At 34.5% G+C, this 21048-nt stretch overlaps 1 protein-coding gene across 2 annotated transcripts in view; it reads left to right on the forward strand.

Annotated features, from left to right (window-relative positions):
- Nucleotides 1-2460: 2460 nt before the first annotated feature.
- Nucleotides 2461-21048, forward strand: part of KIF2A (kinesin family member 2A) — a 33928-nt gene continuing 15340 nt past the window's right edge. For both annotated transcript variants that reach the window (XM_088533161.1, XM_088533162.1), the window contains exons 1-13: nucleotides 2461-2547; nucleotides 3588-3707; nucleotides 4153-4207; nucleotides 6642-6764; nucleotides 7321-7421; nucleotides 9439-9534; nucleotides 10183-10237; nucleotides 13465-13627; nucleotides 16717-16807; nucleotides 16934-16997; nucleotides 17409-17500; nucleotides 17707-17849; nucleotides 18592-18796. In XM_088533161.1, the coding sequence (XP_088389287.1) occupies nucleotides 2470-2547; nucleotides 3588-3707; nucleotides 4153-4207; nucleotides 6642-6764; nucleotides 7321-7421; nucleotides 9439-9534; nucleotides 10183-10237; nucleotides 13465-13627; nucleotides 16717-16807; nucleotides 16934-16997; nucleotides 17409-17500; nucleotides 17707-17849; nucleotides 18592-18796 (1386 nt within the window). In that variant the 5' untranslated portion in view covers nucleotides 2461-2469. The remainder of the gene's footprint in view (nucleotides 2548-3587; nucleotides 3708-4152; nucleotides 4208-6641; nucleotides 6765-7320; nucleotides 7422-9438; nucleotides 9535-10182; nucleotides 10238-13464; nucleotides 13628-16716; nucleotides 16808-16933; nucleotides 16998-17408; nucleotides 17501-17706; nucleotides 17850-18591; nucleotides 18797-21048) is intronic.

Below are 21048 nucleotides of genomic sequence, written 5' to 3' on the forward strand. Positions count from 1 at the left end.
AAAATGAGCTCATTAGAGTTATTAACTACAGAAAAGTTAGTGGAAAGGTCTTTTCAAGACCTTGCACAAGGAAAACTTTTATGGAAGTGCTCGTCTGTGAAAATTCTGTGCAGGCATGAATGCCGTGCCCTGTGAGCCTCCTGCAGCATCGTCACCGCTAGAACTAGGCCATGGTCCTCAGGGCAGGATGAGGGATTGAGCAGTGAATGGGTGAGGAAACCAGAGGAAAGCCTGTGTATCTGGGGCAGGCCAGGGCTGCTACTCCTGCCGTGCATCTTCCGAGCATTCGCTGCTGGTCTTTGGATTCCTGCTGAGGGGTGCCCCACGCCACTGCTATCACCCTGGTTGTCGCTTGCTTTTCCTCAGCACGTGTTGATACACATGTTGGAGCTTAAAACTATGACCCTCATGCATGTTGGCTGTTATGTATGAAGTGAGTAAATCATGATAAGGTGTTTGTTATTATTTACTCACCCTGTCTTAACAGCTTATGCAACAACTGATAATAATACAAATTGATACAATTTATAGGTTTCAGAAAAAGTGAAGGAATCCAGACTTTTTCTGTAGGTTTGCACAGGCAGTGTAAGGAATTGCAAAGCCTGGGGCTTCAAAGGGAAAGATACTAAGGAAATAGAAGTCCAGGAGCAGAGGGAGGATGTGGCATTTTGTTTGTTTTTGTAAAAAACTACTTAATATTCTTCAATGGAAGATGGAAGATTGAACGTATGACTGTACTTTGGGTAGGGACAAATCCAGAGGTTACAAATGGTTAAGCAGGTATGTTATGATCGCAGTAAGGTAAGTACTATACATTCGAATACTCTGCTGCCCAGGGGTGCTAGCTACTGAGTTAGTCCTGGGTTTGTGATGTTTTGACTGAGTTTCAGTTATTCTGTTCTTCTTAGTTTTATACTAGAGTACATAGATTTACCGTTACCTTCTGTGAGCCTTGCAGCTTCTTTATTTACTTATACTTAACTGGGAATGAATGATTAAATAGCCTTTGAAATAAAATAAAATATTAAATATATAAAGCTCTGTCACATGTGTTGTAGAGCAAGATTATCTGGGATTTCACTTAAGGTTGGTTCTGGAGTTTGAAATATTCACTGAAGTGTGAATGGGCAGGGAGGACGTGGAAGGAATGGGCTGATGTGACGAGTGCTGTGGGTGGAGAGGGGCAGGGTCGTCTGCTGCCCTCGGAGATGCCGGGTTGCTCAGATAGCTGGCGCGGAGGCTGCAGAGGTGCCTGGGCTGGTGGCCGAGGGAGGGAACTGCACTGGCCTCCGGCTGCCCTCCTGGTGGTACCTGCAGATGTGTGTGGGGGCTCCCTGTGAGCTAGACACAAATTGAACCTGTGTGATTGTTGAGGGAGTTCCTGCAATCTTTCTGCGTGCATACAGCTTTAAGAGCAAGTGGGACTTTTTTTTTTTTTTCCCAGAGTTAATATTAACAAAACATGCTTCTAGCGCTCCTTTTTACAGCTCTTTTTCCTTCTGAAATATAATATAGAGTAAGGAGTTGCTTGTTTGTGTTATAGCTAACCAGAGGAGAGTATTAGACGAGTGTTTTTTCTCATCTTGGTTTCTTTAGAAACCCCAATTCTTGGTACTCTCAGGGCAAAGAAATGATGTGAAATCAATGTGACACATGGGTCTTGATCCTTTTGTGTCAGTGCAGAGCTGATCTGTTATTACAATTGCTCCTCACTAACGTGTAGATAAGGTGTGACAGATGACATTAAAAGAATTTGTGATGCACTGTATATTTAAGATGAAAATATTTCTCCCTACAGAAAATTTCCTGTTGTACTTTACCGGGGCTTTCTAACTTTGGCGCTTTTGTTTGAGAAGACTTAGCAATAGCAACTCAATTCCAGTTTAACTCCAGCAATTTGTGTTAACTATTGTTTCTACAACGATGATCTGAATTGCTAAGACAGGGAATACGATTTTACTTAAGTGATCAATCATTTAAATGTTCATCAGAAATAGATATCAGAATGCAATTTCAATGCTTTTCTCCTATGTGAGAACACTTAATGTAGCAGCCTGCGAAGGGAGAGAGAAAAGAAAAGGAAAAAGAAAAGGAAAAGTAAAGAAAAGAGAAAAAAGCCTTTTGTGTGGTGCATCATAGTAAACCTTCCTGCCCATTGGAGATTGATAGTGTTGGAATTGCTATCAAAACTTGTCAAAGAAAGAAGTGTTTAAACTGTGTGTTTTTCACAGGGTAATCTACTGGCTTACTGTCAGTTTTCTGTTTCACTGTCTCATTAGAATTTCCCTTTGTGGATCAGATTTGAGTCAATTTATAGTAAGTGGTCAGGGATCATTTTTTATTTATTTATTAGCCCTCCTTTCTGCTTTTCTCTTAGTTTACCAGTACGGGGATTAAATAATTTCTGAGAAATTTTTCCACGTATTAATGGTTATTTGCGTTTACTTTCTAGGTCGAATTCACCAAGCTATGGTAACGTCTCTAAATGAAGATAATGAAAGTGTGACTGTTGAATGGATTGAAAATGGAGACACTAAAGGCAAAGAGGTAAATTCAATTATTTTAAAACTTTTCTCTTAAAAAAGAGAAAAAGTTGCATAGTGCTTCAGAATTTGCACTGAAAGAAAAAAAAAAAAGGAAAATCTTTAATTTGTGATTCTTTCCTTCTAGAGTGTTGGACAATCCTCATTCTTTGTTGTATGAAATTTGACTTCCTGAGATCTGTCATAGGATTCAGATACTGCTTTTCATCTATTGATTTTGAACCAGATTAGAAAGGCTGTTCTCATTATCCCTTTTTTACAAGGAGAAAAATCAAATTGTTGAGGGGGACAATGACTTTCAGTTACAGACAGGAAACTAGTGGGAGGGCTAGATTAGAAGTCTAGTACGTGTATTATTGTAGAACGGAACTTCTGGTTTGTTTATTTTTGTTGCACAGTAATTTTCTAGCCTTGTTTTCCTTGTGCAACTATGTCTCTGCATGTCCCAGTTAGGCTTCACTCCCCCTGTCCCTGTAAATTTCGGACCTGTTAGCAAATTGTTTAAGGTTTCCAGAAAACCAGGTTTCAATAGTTCTGAAACCATATTTTTGAGATATAATCACCGTTCCAGCCCTCTCCCCTGCACCCTTTTATAGCATTATGAATAAGTAACACTTACAACAAAAATAAATAGGTGATAAATTTAGCATGACTTCCACCTGTGCTTTTAGATTTTGAATCATCTGAGAAATTCCAAGTAGTTGAGGCCTCTCTATTTTATAGAATGTCTTTCATATGCTACAGTAATTGTAAATTTACACAGTAATCCTAACTACTTTTGCTTTAATTTATCCCTTTAGAAGATTGTGGATTATCTACCGGTCATTTTTAATTTACCTGCTTTCTGAAATGAGTATGTTTTCAAGCAATACAAAGGCCAAAGCTTAAGCTGTTTTTAGCAAATGAGAAGTCTTAGAGATTTAACCAATAGTGGTGTAAAAACACTAAATATAATTATTGGATATCCTCAATCATAAGAGGAGAAACGGAGAGGGTAACATTATCCAAAGACTTATTAAATGTGTGTTATGCTCTTTTAAACAGATTGACTTGGAGAGCATATTTTCACTCAACCCAGATCTTGCACCTGATGAAGATCTTGAGCCTAATCCAGAGACACTACCACCACCTAGTCTATCAGCCAAAGTAAACAAAATTGCAAAGGTTCGTGATGCCTACCAAATGTGCATGGTAAACTTAAAGTCCTCCTATGCATGTTATTTTCCTTGAATTTTTAAGTCTAACTTTTAGTATGTGGGTGTACTTGATGAGTGTTTTCTGTTTTTTTTTTTTTTCCTGTGGTGGATAGGGAAAAGAGAAACACATTTTTATGAACTTGTCTGAGAAAGAGGGAATTGAGGACCAGTGTTTATATCACTATTTATATAAAGGAAAAATAGTGAAAAGATTTTTGAGGTTGTTGTAAAACAGTACCTATAGTTCAAGCACTCCTTATTCCATGCTTTTCTTGGAGAGATTTTTCAGCAATCACCTTTCTCTGTTGCTGGTGTCATATTATTTTTATTCACTGTAAATAAGAAAGGATGGGGCTGAACTTTACATTTTCAATGATAAGATAATTAAATAACAGAGAACTTTTTCCTTATAGAGTCGACGAACTGTGGTCTCAGTTAAGAATGACATTCTTGCACGAGATAATAGAGGTAAATGTATCTTTCTATTTCGTGAAGCTAAAATTGTGGAAGTACGTCAAAGTATGGGAAAACATGCAGATGTAAAGTTCTACAGTAATTCTGCATTTTTATTTCAGTATGTACTTATAAGGGATGTAAAGGACATAACACATCATTCCTGAAATTATTCCTATGAATTTTTAGAAGTGGATACTGTGCAAATGGTATTAAGATGCAAGTGTCATATAAGCAATATAACATTAAGAAGGTTAAGATAAATGAAATGAAAGGACAATAGTTTGAAGTTCATTAATTATGCTACATTAAGTCATGTTTGACTTTTCCAAATTGAAGCCTGCTCTGTTTGCTTCAGCTTCACAGTGCTTTAATATACAGTAAATGATGCATTTAAAAGTTCTTACACATTAAATTTTCTAGCAGTCTCTGTATAAGAGTTCATTGAAAGACTACTTAAACCCCAGAGATTATTTCTCAGTCTACAATCAACAGCAAAAAGCTATATTAAATGCTGAAATATCACAGGAGGGTGGGTGAATGAAATATGTATTAGCTGAATATGGATGTAAAGTGTTTAGAATATAAGAAGGAATAGTAATTGCTTAGTAACTGTTGACATTTTCTCTCCAGTGCTTAAGCTTAACTGACTTCTGTTCATGATGGTAATGGGATCATAGAATCATAGAATGCTTAAGGTTGGAAGGGACCTCTAGAGGTCATCTAGTCCAACCCCTCCTGCACACACAGAGTCACCTAAAGCATGTATCTTCAAACATTGTTGTTTAAATTAATGACTTAATTGAGAGAGCACTGGAACAGGCTGCCCAGAGAGGTTGTGGAGTCTCCTTCTTTGGAGATCTTCAAAATCCGCTTGGATGCCACCCAGTGCCACGTGCTCTAGGTGTCTCTGCTGGAGCAGGGGGGTTGGACTAGATGACCTCTAGAGGTCCCTTGCAAGCTCAACCATTCTGTGATTCTGTGTGAATTCAAGCTAGTATAAGATTCCATTCCATCTGTTTAAACTTGAAAAACAAGTCGACTTGCTCGGCTTTGTTTTTGTTGCAAGTCTTCATATCTGTTTTGGGGAACCATTGAGATCACTTTCACCCCTCTGTCTTTTGCTTCTGGAGATGTAAACAAATCAGAAATTCATCAGGATGTGTGTATATTTCAATCTAAATTCGAGACATTCTATTGATGTGGTTTCTTTCTCACTTTCTGCCTTTTTATAATTTTATTTTTTAATGCCAACTTCCTTTTGTCTTGAAAGTTTTTCTGCTATTGACATTGCATGATTGCATCAAATATCCATACAAGTTGTCATTTGTATTAAATGATCTGTTTGGTATGGAATAAGCCATGTAACTTGCATTTTGATGGGAAAAATGCATCTTACAATTCACATTTTGCTTAAGAATTTGTTGGTCTTGTAATTAAGCTTTTCTTAACATACTGTTCTGTTCCATATATTTAATTCATGCCATAATTTATATCTTCCATAATTTTTGGAGCTGATCTGAGCATTTGTCTTGGTTATCTGATTTTATTTATTTCCATAGTTGTCTCCATGTTGTATATTCTACTGACCAGGTTTCTCTCAAAAGTTCTCTCAAAAGCAATAATGGGTTCTCTCAAAAGCAATAATGAGAGCTACTGCTTTCACCTTCATACTCTTCCCGACAGACCGCTTTAGTACTGTGCGTAAGCAAATGGCCAGTGAACTGGAGTTGTTTTGAAGCAACTCTCCGAAAAACAGCTTAAAACATTCAGCTCTGCCAGTGAGGCCTGCATGCTCACAGCTCCCACAGGGTTCACTAAGAACAGACATCACTCGGCGCTTTTAGAAGCTGCCATCTTATTACATACAAAATCAATGCATAGATTTAGTTAGGTGTATCAATTGTATACATCTCCTGTAATACTGTATCAGAAAGTTTTGTTTCTTTCACTTGTAGGATGTGCTGCACTTCATTGCTTTGCATTTATATCGCTCTACTCCTCCAGAAGTTATAGGTTAAATGGACTGGAACCATTTTGAAATTGTTAGAGATGGTGAAATAGCAGGGCCTTGTTTCTTACTATGTTTTGGGGTATTATCACAGCATAAATAAAATTTCAGTACTTCAGACTGTGGTTCCACAAATCTCCAAGGACATATTTCATTATGTGTACATTATAAGTTGTATTTATAACATCAATTTGTGACATTGGTATTTAATAATTCTGTTGTGTTGAGATACAACATTATTAAAAAGACGACATACTGAATGTCTTTATTAATAGACTTTCCGAATGTATCACTTTATTAATGTAGTGAATTGCTGGTTTTTGACTGGCACTTTGTTTTTATCTTATCATAATAAAGTATTTTGCATGTGGATAGAAAATATTATAGAAAATGTTGTTTTTTTCATACCTACATCAGCTTTCTATTTTTCTTTTGCAGTGGTTGCTTCTGCACGTGCACGGCCTACTCAGCTTCCTGAACCGTCTTCCTCCTTACAACAGAATGGTGGTGTTTCAGATATATCTCCAGTTCAAGCTGCAAAAAAGGAATTTGGACCCCCTTGTATGTAAATCGTGTATTAAAGGATTCATTCGTTCTGGGCATTACATGTACATTCTCTTGGATTATGTTGTTGTCCATAAACGACAAAAAGTCTATATATGCAGATGTCTGTATGCTTCATTAAGAAGCTTTTTCAGAGTGCTGTGGCTAAACAAACCTTCAATATTGTCCTAGTCATGCTAACATTTGGAGTTTATTTTTCCTTTGTCTTTTTTTTTTAATCATGGCTGTTCTTTTTTAATTTGCCTATTTCTTTCTTCAAATTCAAACCAAGAGATCACATGTATTTGTCCAAATAATTTTTGAGGATCATTTTGCTTTATTTTTATTTGTGTAATTATTGTCCTGTCACATGATTTTTTTCTAATTAAGTTATTTTATGAATTTTAGAAATTAAGTTGCTGTACTAATTCTATACTAATATAGATTTGCTTGATAAGTTGATATAAATACATAGATTCTAATTATTACTAAATTATTTAATATGATTGTTCTGTTGTAAATAATTCATGCAACAAACTGAAAATATTTTTAAATATTCATCATTTTCTTTAAGCACGTAGAAAATCTAATTGCGTAAAAGAGGTTGAAAAATTGCAAGAGAAACGTGAAAAACGAAGGCTACAGCAGCAAGAACTTAGAGAAAAAAGAGCTCAGGTTAGTATTTCTAGCTTAGAGACAGAAAACGTATTTCAGTAAGAGAAGATGAATGCAGAATTCTTGTGCTTTTTGCAGTCTTCAATAATTTTTATAAACTGTTACAGTCTGCATCCTATATGTATATGTCCTAAATGTTTGCATCCTATATACAATTTGATATTTTTTTTGGTGCATAGTTGCATTGCTTTGGTAACTTATTTTAAATAGTTTTCCCCGTCTTGCAGAAATCATTGCTTGTAATTTCTGTAACACCTTATCAATTGTAGTTACTCAAAAATCAAGTACAGGTGATAACTGTTTCTGGGGGCAGATACACTGGCAAGATATAATCAAAACTTTGGCCTTTAGGTAAGGTAGTTATTCTGGGTGAAGTACCACAACATTGTGATAAATTGTTCTATCTGATTCTTGAAGCTTAGTAGAAGTATTTGAGACTCAGGTTTGAATAATGATTTTTTTTTCTTAAAATCTGTCTTAGCTTTGCATCATGCTGGCAACTTGGCAGCAAGTTGTTAGAAACTTCAGTGAAAGAAATGAAGTTGCTAATCCGGTTAGAAAATCTCTTCATATTTAATGACTTTCTGTCACAATTGTGTAAAAGTTTTAGCAAAGCTAGTAGCATAATCTTGTTGACAGACCTCTGTATATGTGTTAGTTTCCCTAAAGTGGTCCTACCAATCCGCTAATGACATAAGAACTACTACGACTAAGCTGACCTAAAATGATGTGTGTGGAATTTGTTTTCTCTTGATTCTCACCCATTTAAAGAAATAGAAAACGTTACTGTGTCTTTGTCTGTGAGAAACAAATATCTTTGTTTTATATACCAAAATTCTTTGACATATTACTACACCTAGAATTTTCTTTCTTTCCTTTTTTTTTCACTTCCAAGAAGACTTTCTTTGCATTTGAGTCTTTAGCTCCCACATGAGGAAGTTTTATTTGTCTTGATAATTTGCTTATCTATTCTTTTGCTTTAGGTGTTCTGTGTTGTTGTAAAACACAGAAATAATTAGGCAGTCACTGTCCTCAAACAAGGAAGAGCTGTAACTAGAGTTTGAAGAATATTAGGCAAGCACTGTATCCATAAGAAGCAATAGCCATTTCTGTATTGTAGAGGGAAATATTTCAGCATTAATGCATTTTTTTCATTCTGCTACTTTTGATAAGTATTTTTTAGTTCACTGTAATCAGAGGGAAAAGCTTACAGGTGCAGTTACCTTCTGATTACCAAGGCACAGATTTATCTGAGTTGAGGATTAACCGTGTCACAGATGCAGAGGCTTAAGCTAGTTCTTTGGATTTATTAACTCCTTATTCAGTGTTGTGTGAAAGCCCCTATCCCATTTCTACATGCAGTTTTAGCTTCTATAACCAGTCCAGAAGCAGATTTAGCTAATTTTTTGGGTGCTGTGCAAATGTTAGTAAGGTCTGAGCACCAGAGCTAGCCATGTGTGCCATCATTAGGATGCCCTGAAATTGTGTAAAAACTCTTATTTGTCTTTTAACTATATTACTTATGGCTTCAGTTCTAGGGATGGGAAGACTTGCAAGCTTGGACATAGTCTCCTGTATCATGTATCCTGGGGGTTGCCTTTGTTTTTGTTGGAACTTCAAGTGCTGGAAATATTTTCCAATGTATAAGTAACTTCAGGAATTAACTCAGGAGTTAGCTAGTAATAGGATCAATATCATTTCATAATCAGCTTGGATCCAACAGGGGTGCGTTTAGAGCTGCTGGGATGTTTGTACTGTATTCTGCAGTGTGTTTTGTAGTATCTCTGTTACTAGAATCTAGCCATTTGTCCATTGAACTGCTGTATCTCAGCTTAAAAAAAGAAATAAGCAGAATTATGTAGCCTATATGTTATTGTGCAGTAGTTCAAAATATTGTGCAGAAATATGAAAATTTCAGCTAATGTGTATTTTTTATAAGTTAATTTGAAGGTATTTAAACAAATCCATTTCAGAAAAAAAAGTGTATTATTGGAACTTCTGTTGCTTATTTTCATAGGATGTTGATGCTACAAACCCAAATTATGAGATTATGTGTATGATAAGAGATTTCAGGGGAAGTTTGGATTATAGACCACTAACAACTGCAGATCCTGTAAGTACCATAGGAATTGTGATTTTTTTCATCCCTTTGTTTCTGATTTTTTTTAAATTTGTTAAAAACTTGAATATACTTGTGTTTATAAATATCAATAGGCAGTTTAATATATTTTAGTATTCTTTATATTGTGATTTTATTTTTTCAGTAACTTGATACTGCAACTAGTAGGCATTGAAGTTATGATATGAAATTAATAATTCTTTTATGAAAAACCTAGTTGAGTATAAAGATTGACATTCAGTCTTTGAAGTCTTTGATTTACAAAGAAGCTGGAAGAGAAGAATTCTGAAATGAAGTTGAATATCTCTGTATAAATCAATATGATCCTGACAATTTCCATTGTTAGCATATCTACGCTAATACAACTGTATTTTTTGGTTATGTTTCAAGATGTACCTAGTATTCTATAGCATCCTCTATAGAATAGGCATCTAGATGCAAGGGAGTATTTTTTTTTTTTCTTCATTTATGGTTTTCCCTTTTTGGTTCATGTTTATTGTGCAGATACTTTTGCAAGATCAGGTGACTCATTGTCTTGTAAATGTCTCTTCATTTACCTTTTAATTCATTTAAAAAGTAGAGATAAAATATTGTCTAACTGGTATTAGGGTGTAATTCACTGAAAGATTCTTTTCTTTTTAGATTGATGAACACAGGATATGTGTTTGTGTACGAAAACGACCACTCAATAAAAAAGGTATGACCATATATATTTTTTGCAGGGATTTTTCTCTGGAAAGCTACTTCTGATAATATTATTTATATTAAGAGATGTAAAAATGCCAGTCACATACTGAAATGCTAGTTGGTATGAATGACAGAATGAAAAAATGCATAGATTTATAGATAACTAGATAAAGACTGGGTGAAAAGTTATCCCTGTTTTATAGGTGGGAAGCCAAGGCACAGAGAGCAGTACATTTTTTCTTCCAAGGTCATCTAAGATGTATTTAGTTGATCTGGAAATCAATTCAGCTGGAATCTCCTGACCAGTTTTATTCTACTTTAGGAATATAATTCTTTTTAAGTGTATCTTAACCACCCTTTAAATGATGTCCTGATCAGTGAGCTACCCAACAATTTTTTTCCACACATTTTTACACGTATCTTTATAGTTCCAAGTGGCCTTGAATCAAACATTGCAGGAATAATTAGGGTTCCTTAAACAGAGGTATCTTATGACATGATGGTACCCAAGGGTATCCAAGACATTCTCACGGGGATAGTGGATTACAGACAAATTGGAGACTTGTATCTCCTGAAGTTGTAGCTTAGGGCTGGACATATAAAATGGCACTAAACACTATAGGTATTGGAATCAGTCCCTACTAGGTTGTTTGGATATATAGGAACATTGTGAAGTTTTTCTTACTGTCTGTTCACCAAACTAGTGTTTTTGTTCCAGGAAAGCATTTAGGGTTTCAATTCTTATTGAATCCTGCAAAGTTTCTCCATGAAATTCTTTACTTCCACTTGTAAATTATGAATTGCACTTTCTTCTGAATTAGAACCTATCTGAATTCAGTAAAGCTGATTTTCACTTTGAAACACATTTATTTCCCTCTCTTTTTGTTAGCTAAAGGGTTCAGTATCACTGTAACTCTGAAAAAACATAGGATGTATTTATTGTTCTTGTACTCTCAGAAGTAGACATTAAGGAATTCTTTAGCAAGCATATCTGGGGCGGGGGTATGGGAGGACTTTATGGGAAAAGGAAAAGATAAATTGATGTTAGTGTATAGATAGATTAGATAGGGTTTTTTTTCTTAGTTTTTCCCTCCATGTTGTTGCTTTCCTGACTCTTTTTACTTTTTTTTTTTTTTTTTAATTCCCCATATTTTCCTGTCCTCCTCTTTTTATTTCACCTAAAAGGAATGAATAGCTACCAAATTCGGTTAATTGTAACTTGTGCATAATCCGTGTAATCAGGGCATTCAACACACAGTTCCTATAGTTCAATTTTGATTTTAGTATTTTAGGTTATCTTGAATGAAGTGTGGCTTAGCAATCCATTAAAACTGGGGGAAGGCTACCTTCTATCTGTACTGAAGTTAAGAAAGGGAAATTACCGTAAGTGACAATAAGCTGTCATGAAGCATGAGTTATAATTCAAAAGTGGGTTTTGATTGTGTGCAAGTTGCATATATTAGATATTGATGACTTGGAGCCTGTTGTGAAAACAGTTCTAAGAAGTTTGTAGGAAGATGAGTGTCTAAGTGAAAAATGAGCTTGAGACTAAAGTAACTTTGCATTCTTAAGAATAAATTATAATGCAGAGGAATTAATGAACATGCACTTAAATTTTGAAAGTTCACAAGAAACCGTATTTCTCAATCCACGTGTTAAAATTGAAGAATTAAAAAAAGAATTAAAGATGTCAGTGCTTAGTTCCTTGAAGAGGAAGAATACAAATACGTTGTTTCCTTTATTATTACAGTAGTAACATGCCAAAAACATAGTTTTTCCCTTTTCATGTTCTGTATTTTGAAGTGATGTAAGGTGTTCAAATCATGTGTAATCATGTTTAAATCAGATGTAAAAAAAGTAGTTTTTGTCAGTTTTACAAACATGGTATCCTCATCAAAGTCTTCAGGCATTGTCAGCACTAATTGTTGATTGAGGAGTATACAGGGATTTTCAGAGACATTATTCTAAATTTTCGTCAGCGAGAAACATATTGTCACAACAAATTGCTGGGAGGAGGTAAATGTCTTATTGCAAACAATCATTTAAGAAAAAAATGTTGACTGCTTTAGCTAAAACCTTTTGCTGCAAAGAATTGAGCTTCATATATCTGTTTTCACTAATGTTCTTTGTTTCTCCTCTATGATTACTGCAGAATAATTACATTTTATTTTATGGCAGTACAGTTGAAATTTGATTATATAGAGGCATGAATGCATACTCCTGCTTGTGTGTAATGTCATGCAATGGTAACCATGGTACTGTTTGGTCACTATGCTTATATATAATTTCTATCTGATTTTATAAAGTCACATCAAATTGTTGAATCGTATGCCTTAAGAAATTTTACATAGAAATGCAAGTAGGACACATTAGCGATCTTGACTATATGTACAAAGGATCTTTATTTTTGTGCGTATCATGGCTCAGTGAATTCTCTGTGTTTTGCTGACTTGTATCTCATGCAATTAGCTGTAAATTGTAGGGCTGTGTAGTAATTATAACCTGGGAACTCGGCATTGAAATCGCATCTAGATGGCTTTTGTTCACTTCCAGTGATGGGAAGCATCATTAGTTTTTTCATCTTTTTCTGCTTACGAGACAATTATTATGAAGCATTTTGATCTGAAATATTTCTGTAGTAATGACTTAAAATTTTGGGTTCAGCAGTAATCTACAAAGGAAAATCTATATTAGGATACAGGCAAGATAGTTCTTTTTGGAAGCTTTGAATATTAGACTTTAGTTTTGAGGATTTTTTAAAAAGCTTAAAAATGTATAAAATTAAAAATAAAAAAATCTTGGGAGCAAGCTGATTTCTTTGTGTTTTTAAGTTTGACAGTACAAGCAGCATTAGACTGTAGAGTCCAGTGTCTCCAGAAGAGCATTTTTTTCTAAAACTCAAAGCGTGTGGTAGTAATCAGTAGAACAGTACATGAACCACAGGGAAAAGACTCAAATCCATTGCAGAATCCATTGTATGCTATTATAGAGTATGTTCCAATCTACAGTGATAGTGCTGTAATTAGTGATGTCCGTTTTCTAATCAACTTTGGAGTACTTCTAATACAACCTCATACTTAGCAGATTGCTATCTAGGTATCAGGAGCTCAGGTCCATTGCAATGTTGTTATTTGGAGGAGCTGTGTTATCTTAGATGTTATAAGGATGTAAACAATGAAATATGTAAAAATGTTGCTAGTTATATATATATATATGTATATTTCACTTATTTTATAGAAACTTTAATGAAAGACCTTGATGTAATAACAATTCCTAGTAAAGATGTTGTGATGGTACATGAACCAAAACAAAAGGTGGATTTAACAAGGTACCTAGAAAACCAAACTTTTCGTTTTGATTATGCCTTTGATGACACGGCTCCTAATGAAATGGTTTACAGGTATGTGTATATGCTTTTTTCTGTGAAAATTATGCTTTTTTTCTCATTTATCTCCTATGTCAATAACTGTGGGCTCATCTTGATCATGGACTTCACTCTTTTTCTCTATGTCATGAGATATATGTATTGCTACCTCCATACCTCTGTCTGGGTATTTTTGTTTTAACTCTATTTATACTGAATTTTCCATCTGCATTCTCATCTCTACTTGTATTGAATGTATAGCAGTTCTGCCTTTCTGGACTATAGTGTATAATGTTTGCCATTATCTCAGCTACTGAATTTTTGAGAAGCTTCATTGGCTCTCTGTTTTACTCAGAGTTACTCAGTTTTTGTATCCATGCGACACCGTTTTTATCCATGTAGCACCTGCAAAAATTACAATTTTGGGTCTTCTAGAAACTTGGAACAAAAGGACAGTTCCAATTTCACAGAGCTTGCAGTTTTAATATAAGATAAAGAGAACCGATGGAAACAAATTAGTAGAAGGTGGGGAGAAAGTGTATTTCTGAGACATTTGGGCAGGTTTGGCTATTGGAAGCAATCTAGATGATGGAGCATAAGTGTACAGGGTAACAAGTGCAGGTTTGAACTTACTCAAAAAGTTATATCTTTCTGATACCAAAAAAAAAAAAAAAAAAAGACAGACATCCCAAAGGTATTTGGATCTATTTTTTTCTCTTTTATTCCTCTGTTTCACTCTCCCAGTTGGCACAGACTAATGCACACGGTGCTTTGAAAATAGTCCACCAAGTATTGAGTTATTTTGTTTAGAACAAGCTCTTTATCTGTGTGTTCCAAGTCAGTAAGTAGGTAACAGTAGCAGGCAAATATAAACAGAATTAAAAGCTTTATACACAGCCTAAATGCTGTGAATTTTTTTGTAAAGAATGTTGATTGAGGAAGGAATTTGTTTTAAGATAAGCTTCATTATGTTTGAGAAGTGCTTTCCATAGCCTTAGAGAGGAATGGAAGAGAAGAATCTTGTAAAAGAAAAAGTAAAAAGAAAAGTAAAAATCAGTCTTGTCTCCTGATGGATGTTGGAGGCTAATGTTTTGTCTGTCCCTAAGAGAAAATACTTGATAAAAGAATTATAAGAAGTCATTGAAAATCAAAATTGGTGTTTAATGCTTGGGATGGGAAAGAGAGCAAAAAGAAAGCCTGTTTAGCTATTAGAGAGTCTTCTGAAGTAAACTTCAGCAGTACTATGCCCTTAGAGATTGCTCTCTGCAATTTTTCTACCTCTATCATCCTTTCTTTCTCAATACGGAAAATCTGTGGGAGAGCCATCTGGCTGGTGATGTGCCTTTTGGAATAGTATCTGCTTAATAACCAATCCCCTAATCTTCATCTTTCCTATTATTTCTCATTTATAGTTGCAAACACAGTGATTAACTGTGAAAGCTGTTTTTTGTTTTGCTTACAGATTTGTTATTTTTGTTGTTGTTGTTTGTTTTTGCACTTCAAGATTTATAGTATTTTTGTACTGCATTTCTTCTGGATGATTTTTATTGATTGCATAGTTCATGATAATACAAGAAAATGCTAAAAGGCGTTTGTATGCATACTGAAGGAGTGAATGTCAAGTCTGTGTAGTAGTACAGGCTTCTTTCTTCTGCCATATTAGGACCCAGAGATGATTATTGCTTGAAGGATAATCCATTTTAAGACCTTCAGTACTACAAGGATTAAGAGCAAGATGGGAATCATAGTACACTCTCACCAGAATTTCAGGGTTACAGTGGGTGTTAAGTTATTTCCATTTTCTTCAGCATGCTAAAATGCTGTTTCTTCAGTATGACAGGGAGAAGTGCTCTGCCCTTTTTTTTTCTTTTTTTCTTTATTACTTTTTTTTTCTTAAGATGTGTTGTAAGTATGTCTGAATCCATGAATCACCACAGCGTTGCAAGTTTTCCGTAGTGCTGAAAAACACATCTGAGCTTGAACTGATCTGTCTGTTGATTTAAAAACTACAGGCAATGTATTTTGCCTTATTTTAAAGTAGGTATAGTTAAGCCCCGGAATTATAAACTGCCAAAATATCTATGTTTAATTGGCTTCAAATGGATTTAATGTATTGTGCTTTTTTTTAGTGAATAGATTGCTTTAAATTTATTTTAAAAATAAATGATTTGGTTAAACTCAAATTTTGCATAAGCCTTAGTGGCTTCCTCGGCCAGTGTTTTCCATATTATATCTGTAAGCTATCTCATATTTATTTTTAAATAGCGTGAGATGAGGTTGTAACACCTTTCTTTTCTAAACAATCATCATTGTTTCTGTCACTAAGCATATATAGTGTGTAAATATTGGGAAGAAGTTCAAAAAGAAAATTTATTGATGCTTCCTCTGTTAGAGTTACCTTTTGCTTTTGGAGATGTTAATAAAATAGTGGTGATAAGCAGCTGGAGTAGGAGTACTAGGAGTGCCTTTTTTAAGAATAAATTATTTTTCTAAAATAGAAAAGCAATACTCTGTGATTCTCTAACATGCCAAATAATCCTTTAGGAGTCGCTGTATTTTTATTTTCTTATGAGCTAGGGTGTATGTTTTCTTGGAACCTTTCTTCAGTGTATGTACGTTCTTAGAGTATTTAGAAGCGTAATGCTACTTTGGCAGACTGTCACCTCAAGTAAAACTTGGAAGCTGAGTTGAAAAGTAGAATTTCTGTATTGACAAATTCTAAGTGTTTATCTGTCCTACTGTCCTACTTCTGTATTTTCTAATGCTATGTTTAGGGAACTGCACACTCTATGTATTTAGTAGTGCTATGTTGCATCATTAAAACAAGGATGTTCTTCTTGGGCCTTAAGAGATTTTATATATATATATATGTATATATATATGTGTGTGTGTATATGTATATGTATATATATATTCAAAATCAATGGGAGAGATCTTGTAGCTTTTGCTTAATCATTTAGGATATTCTAATGGCTTCAAACTGGTAGCTTGTAGTTCAGGATTAGTTCGGAGATGTTCTTTGTGATGGTAAAATGGATAGGGGCCTTGTGGTAGTGGCATCTTAAAGCTTCTTACATACTGTGAGTTTTTTTGGTTTTGTTTTTTTTTTTCCTTTTGCATTTAAGGTTTACGGCACGACCATTAGTAGAGACAGTATTTGAAAGGGGAATGGCCACATGTTTTGCATATGGACAAACAGGCAGCGGAAAAACCCATGTAAGTATTTCTTTTACACATCCACCTATTTCTTTGAATGATTTAACTAAATTACTTCTAATAAGTCACAAATGTGTAAGTTACAATTCTGTGATACTTATATATATGTATTTTTTTATAATTTAGACTATGGGTGGTGACTTTTCAGGAAAGAACCAAGATTGTTCTAAAGGAATATATGCACTTGCAGGTGAGTGACTTTATTGGTCTGTTGGCTTTAGGCAAATTACATGAAGTCTACGAATTTTCTACTTGCTGTTGTACAAATAAAAGGCCTTTATCTTTTTTATTACAGGTGCTTTGATAATCATCAAAAGTAATTCTTAAATGCAAAGTCTTTTTTTTTTTTGATATATGTAGATTACTTGTAAAATATAAGAAATGTAACTGATCAATAAGGGAGTTACCAATTCAGGATCTTCTGTATCTTGAAATGTGTTTAGTTTTAACTGCAGTGTTTTAGATTTGGTTGACTTGACACTACAAGTTTTACTGCAAAATATGAGAGAGGTTGTAAAATAGGGTATTATGTAGGAATGACCCTGTAAGTGAAAATACATAACAAGATTTTTTTTTTTTAATTTTGTAAATATATTCACAGCTCGAGATGTGTTTTTAATGCTAAAGAAGCCAAATTATAAGAAGTTAGAACTTCAAGTATATGCAACATTTTTTGAGATCTACAGTGGTAAGGTAAGTACTTGGCCTTTTTCTGAGGAAGGAGAAATTTTTTTGTTGCAAAGAAGGATTGTGAGCATGTCATATAAAAACTTCTTGTGTTTTCCAGTTGTGTCTTTGCATGGAATGCTTTGCAATATTTTGATATTGGTTTTGAAATAAAATGAGTTAAAGCTCCTTTGTTTTAACTATTTGGTTTCTTTTCCCTCCTCTTCCCTAAGGTTTTTGACTTGTTGAACAGGAAGACAAAATTGAGAGTGTTAGAAGATGGTAAACAGCAAGTTCAAGTGGTGGGATTACAGGAACGGGAAGTCAAATGCGTTGAGGATGTTCTGAAACTTATTGAAATAGGCAATAGCTGCAGGTATTTCCCATGGCTTCCACCAGTTTTTCATTGTAAATTAAAGAATCGGAACATCTCTCTCTCTTTTTTTTTTTTTTTGAGTTTGCCTGCCTTTTGAATTAAGGTAGTTCACAGTTGCTTTGCCTCAGAGAGAAATAAGAACTGATTTTTCTACAGGGTATAAGCTGTATGCATTTATGTAACCAGCTCACTGACCTAACTTCACATCATTAATAATCTGGAATTCTGTCCAATTCTTAGTTCTTTAGAACTAAGGCATGCCTTGATATGTGGTGACAGAGGTTAATATTTTTACTTTTGGTTAAAATCCAGTTTCATTGTTTTTAAAATGAGTCTTTCACAGAGACTGCTGCTTTTTCAGATAAAAAATGTGATCGGCAATTTACATGTTAGCTGTCTGATAGCCTGAGATATTTGAAGATCTGATTCATTTGAAGATATTATTTGCCTTTTAAGAGAAAGGTAGAACACTATTAATCTTCCATTTCTATTTGAAGAGATGGAAAAACCTAACTATAGTATGTTCATATTATTGGGATTGTATCTGTAGTGTTCAGGCGTATGCTAGACAAACTGTCAACATGTATAGGAAGACAGAGAACTTTACCTTGGAAAAAGTAACATTCCAAGTATATTTAGTATTTTATTCTAATATGTATATTTAGTATATTTAACATGTGCAATCCCTCATGTGTTCCAGCTAGTAGTCATCTGTCCTTCCCTTCTCTCCTTTCCTTTGAAGGACATCTGGTCAGACTTCTGCAAATGCGCACTCATCTCGAAGCCATGCAGTGTTTCAGATTATTCTGCGAAGGAAAGGGAAATTGCATGGTAAATTTTCTCTGATTGATTTGGCTGGAAATGAAAGAGGAGCAGACACTTCCAGTGCAGATAGGCAGACGCGGCTGGAAGGTGCTGAAATAAACAAGAGCCTTTTAGCGCTCAAGGTAACTGAAATGTTTTGACTGTATCTGAGTAGGTGGAAGCCTTCTTTGTATGATAGCAGTGACTATTAAAATGGGTGTTTTCACAGGCTTTGCTTGTCTACATTGACTACTCATGTGACAGGTAAAATAGTGTATTGATTTTCCTCTAAATGCCTGAAAGTACACTTGGTAATTACCTAGTAGAAACATTGCAGAAACAGTGTGTGTCAGCTTTCATGTAGCTTAAAAACACATACAAACACACACACACGCAAACACGCACGCACAGTGACTGATGGGAAGTCTTTTCTAATATACACCTGTAATGGGAGAAGTGATAGTTTACTTTGTTAATGAAGGTCGGAGATGCTAACTGGACATATTATTATTGATCCTAAGATCGATACAGGTTTTTTAGAACAGATTGAAATAAAATTCACCTTTAGAGCATGTTTGTTTACCACTGTCAATGAATGCTTTCTAAATAATTCACTACAAGAGAAAACAACACAGCAGTAGAAAGAACTAACAAATATGCTAAAATAACCCTTTAAAGTGGAATACATTTTTGACTACTGTGTATAGCAAATCATCTCAACTGTTAGACCTTTACAGATTTACATGTGTTAATCCAGAACAGGAGAAAGTTGTTAAAAAATAATTATTTTTTAAAATATTTTTGTCCTGTGTGTTATAAAGTTCTAAAGTGCTCCAGGCTAAATAAGGAAGTCTGTTTTTTTTTTTTTTTTTTTTTAGTCTCTGTTGGGTAAACAGTAATTTTGAATGCTCCCAAATTTATCTCTGTTGTTGTTGAGCTTTGCTTAGGTTAACTTCTCTCTGCAGCAGCATTGTGATGTTTATATAAAGAATCTAAACCCCAAATCATTGAGTCTATTATTTTATACCCATATAAACTTGGGAGAAGACTTGTATCTACCTATAACTTGGTCTCACAAAACGCCATAAAATTGTTATGTGTCATTACAGAATTTTATGGCATGTTGAAAAAATGGTAGCAATAATTCCAAAATTACAGTTTATTCTGATTTAGCCTCAAAATAAATCATGCAGGTTATGTTTTGTTGATCCTACTGCTTTTTTCAAATGAGATGGAATAAAACTATTTTAGTTTGGCTTTGCTAGTTTGCTTGCAGCTTTTGTACTGCCTGGTGCCTTTGGTACAGTACCCATACAATATATTTAGTTAATTTTCATATAACTTATCTTTGTAGTAATAGTTAAAAGTTCTGCTGCATTCGCTATGTGGGCAAGGGGAAATAAAAATAAGTCAATGTCTTGTAGAGGTCTAAACAGCAGCAAAATAACACATATCTCTTTCTTGATGAAATTTTAATTCTCCCTTTCTCATTTATTCCCAAATACATTATACAGCTTCTTTATCGGTAGTTAAGACCCCTTAAATTATTAATTATCAAGTTCAAATTGAGCTAGTATGTTCTGAAGAGTGGTCTTTGGTGCTAACACAAGATTTGCTGTTGACATGCTAATATCAGTCTCTGTGTTGAATATTTTAACCTGTTCATATCTTTGGAATAAGAAGTTAATTCTGTAATGTCTCTGCGTGGAAGTAGTGTTGTCATTTTGCTACCTGGTTTTCTGAGTTGTGATGAAAAGCAATAATAGTTAAAACTCTATTGATCTGAAAGCTGGCAGTGCCTTCCTATAATCCTCATATTCTTAAGCAAAGAATACAATTTTAATTTTTCAAAGTGAGCAATATAAAATCATTACAGTAAATTAAAATATTTCAATTTTTTTGGTTACAGTATCAAAAATTAAACATGTACATTTCTTACTGTTTTTAGTTTATGATGTCACTTGCTCAAAATCTGTTGTCCCTTTCCTGTCTAATCTGCTTTTCTCCTTAAGTATAGTAGTGACACACAAATGAATTAAAAAAATTTCAAGGAATGCACTGCCTTGTTCCCCTATAAATGTTGAGTTCTTTTAACATTTGCATGTGAAATTCAAGAAGTTTCAGTATTTCAGTTCATCCAAGGTGTGTTCATTCTATAGAATTCAGCTAGGGAGTTTTTAAATAATCACTTTAGCAAAATCCACTTGGCTGCAACTCTGTGCCATGTGCTTCAGGTGCCCCTGCTTGAGCAGGGGAGTTGGACTAGGTGATCTCTAGAGGTCCCTTCCAACATCAACCATTCTATGAGTTTAAGCCTAACTGCCCTTGTTTGTTCTGTTCTGTATCATTGCAGTTTCCGTCTGCGCCCTTCTTAGTTCTGTTTTATGCTATTTCA

This window comes from Tinamus guttatus, unplaced genomic scaffold, assembly GCF_059628265.1.
Source record: "Tinamus guttatus ecotype Peru unplaced genomic scaffold, ASM5962826v1 Tinamus_guttatus_pri_ptg000488l, whole genome shotgun sequence".
Classification (NCBI taxonomy): Eukaryota; Metazoa; Chordata; class Aves; order Tinamiformes; family Tinamidae; genus Tinamus; species Tinamus guttatus.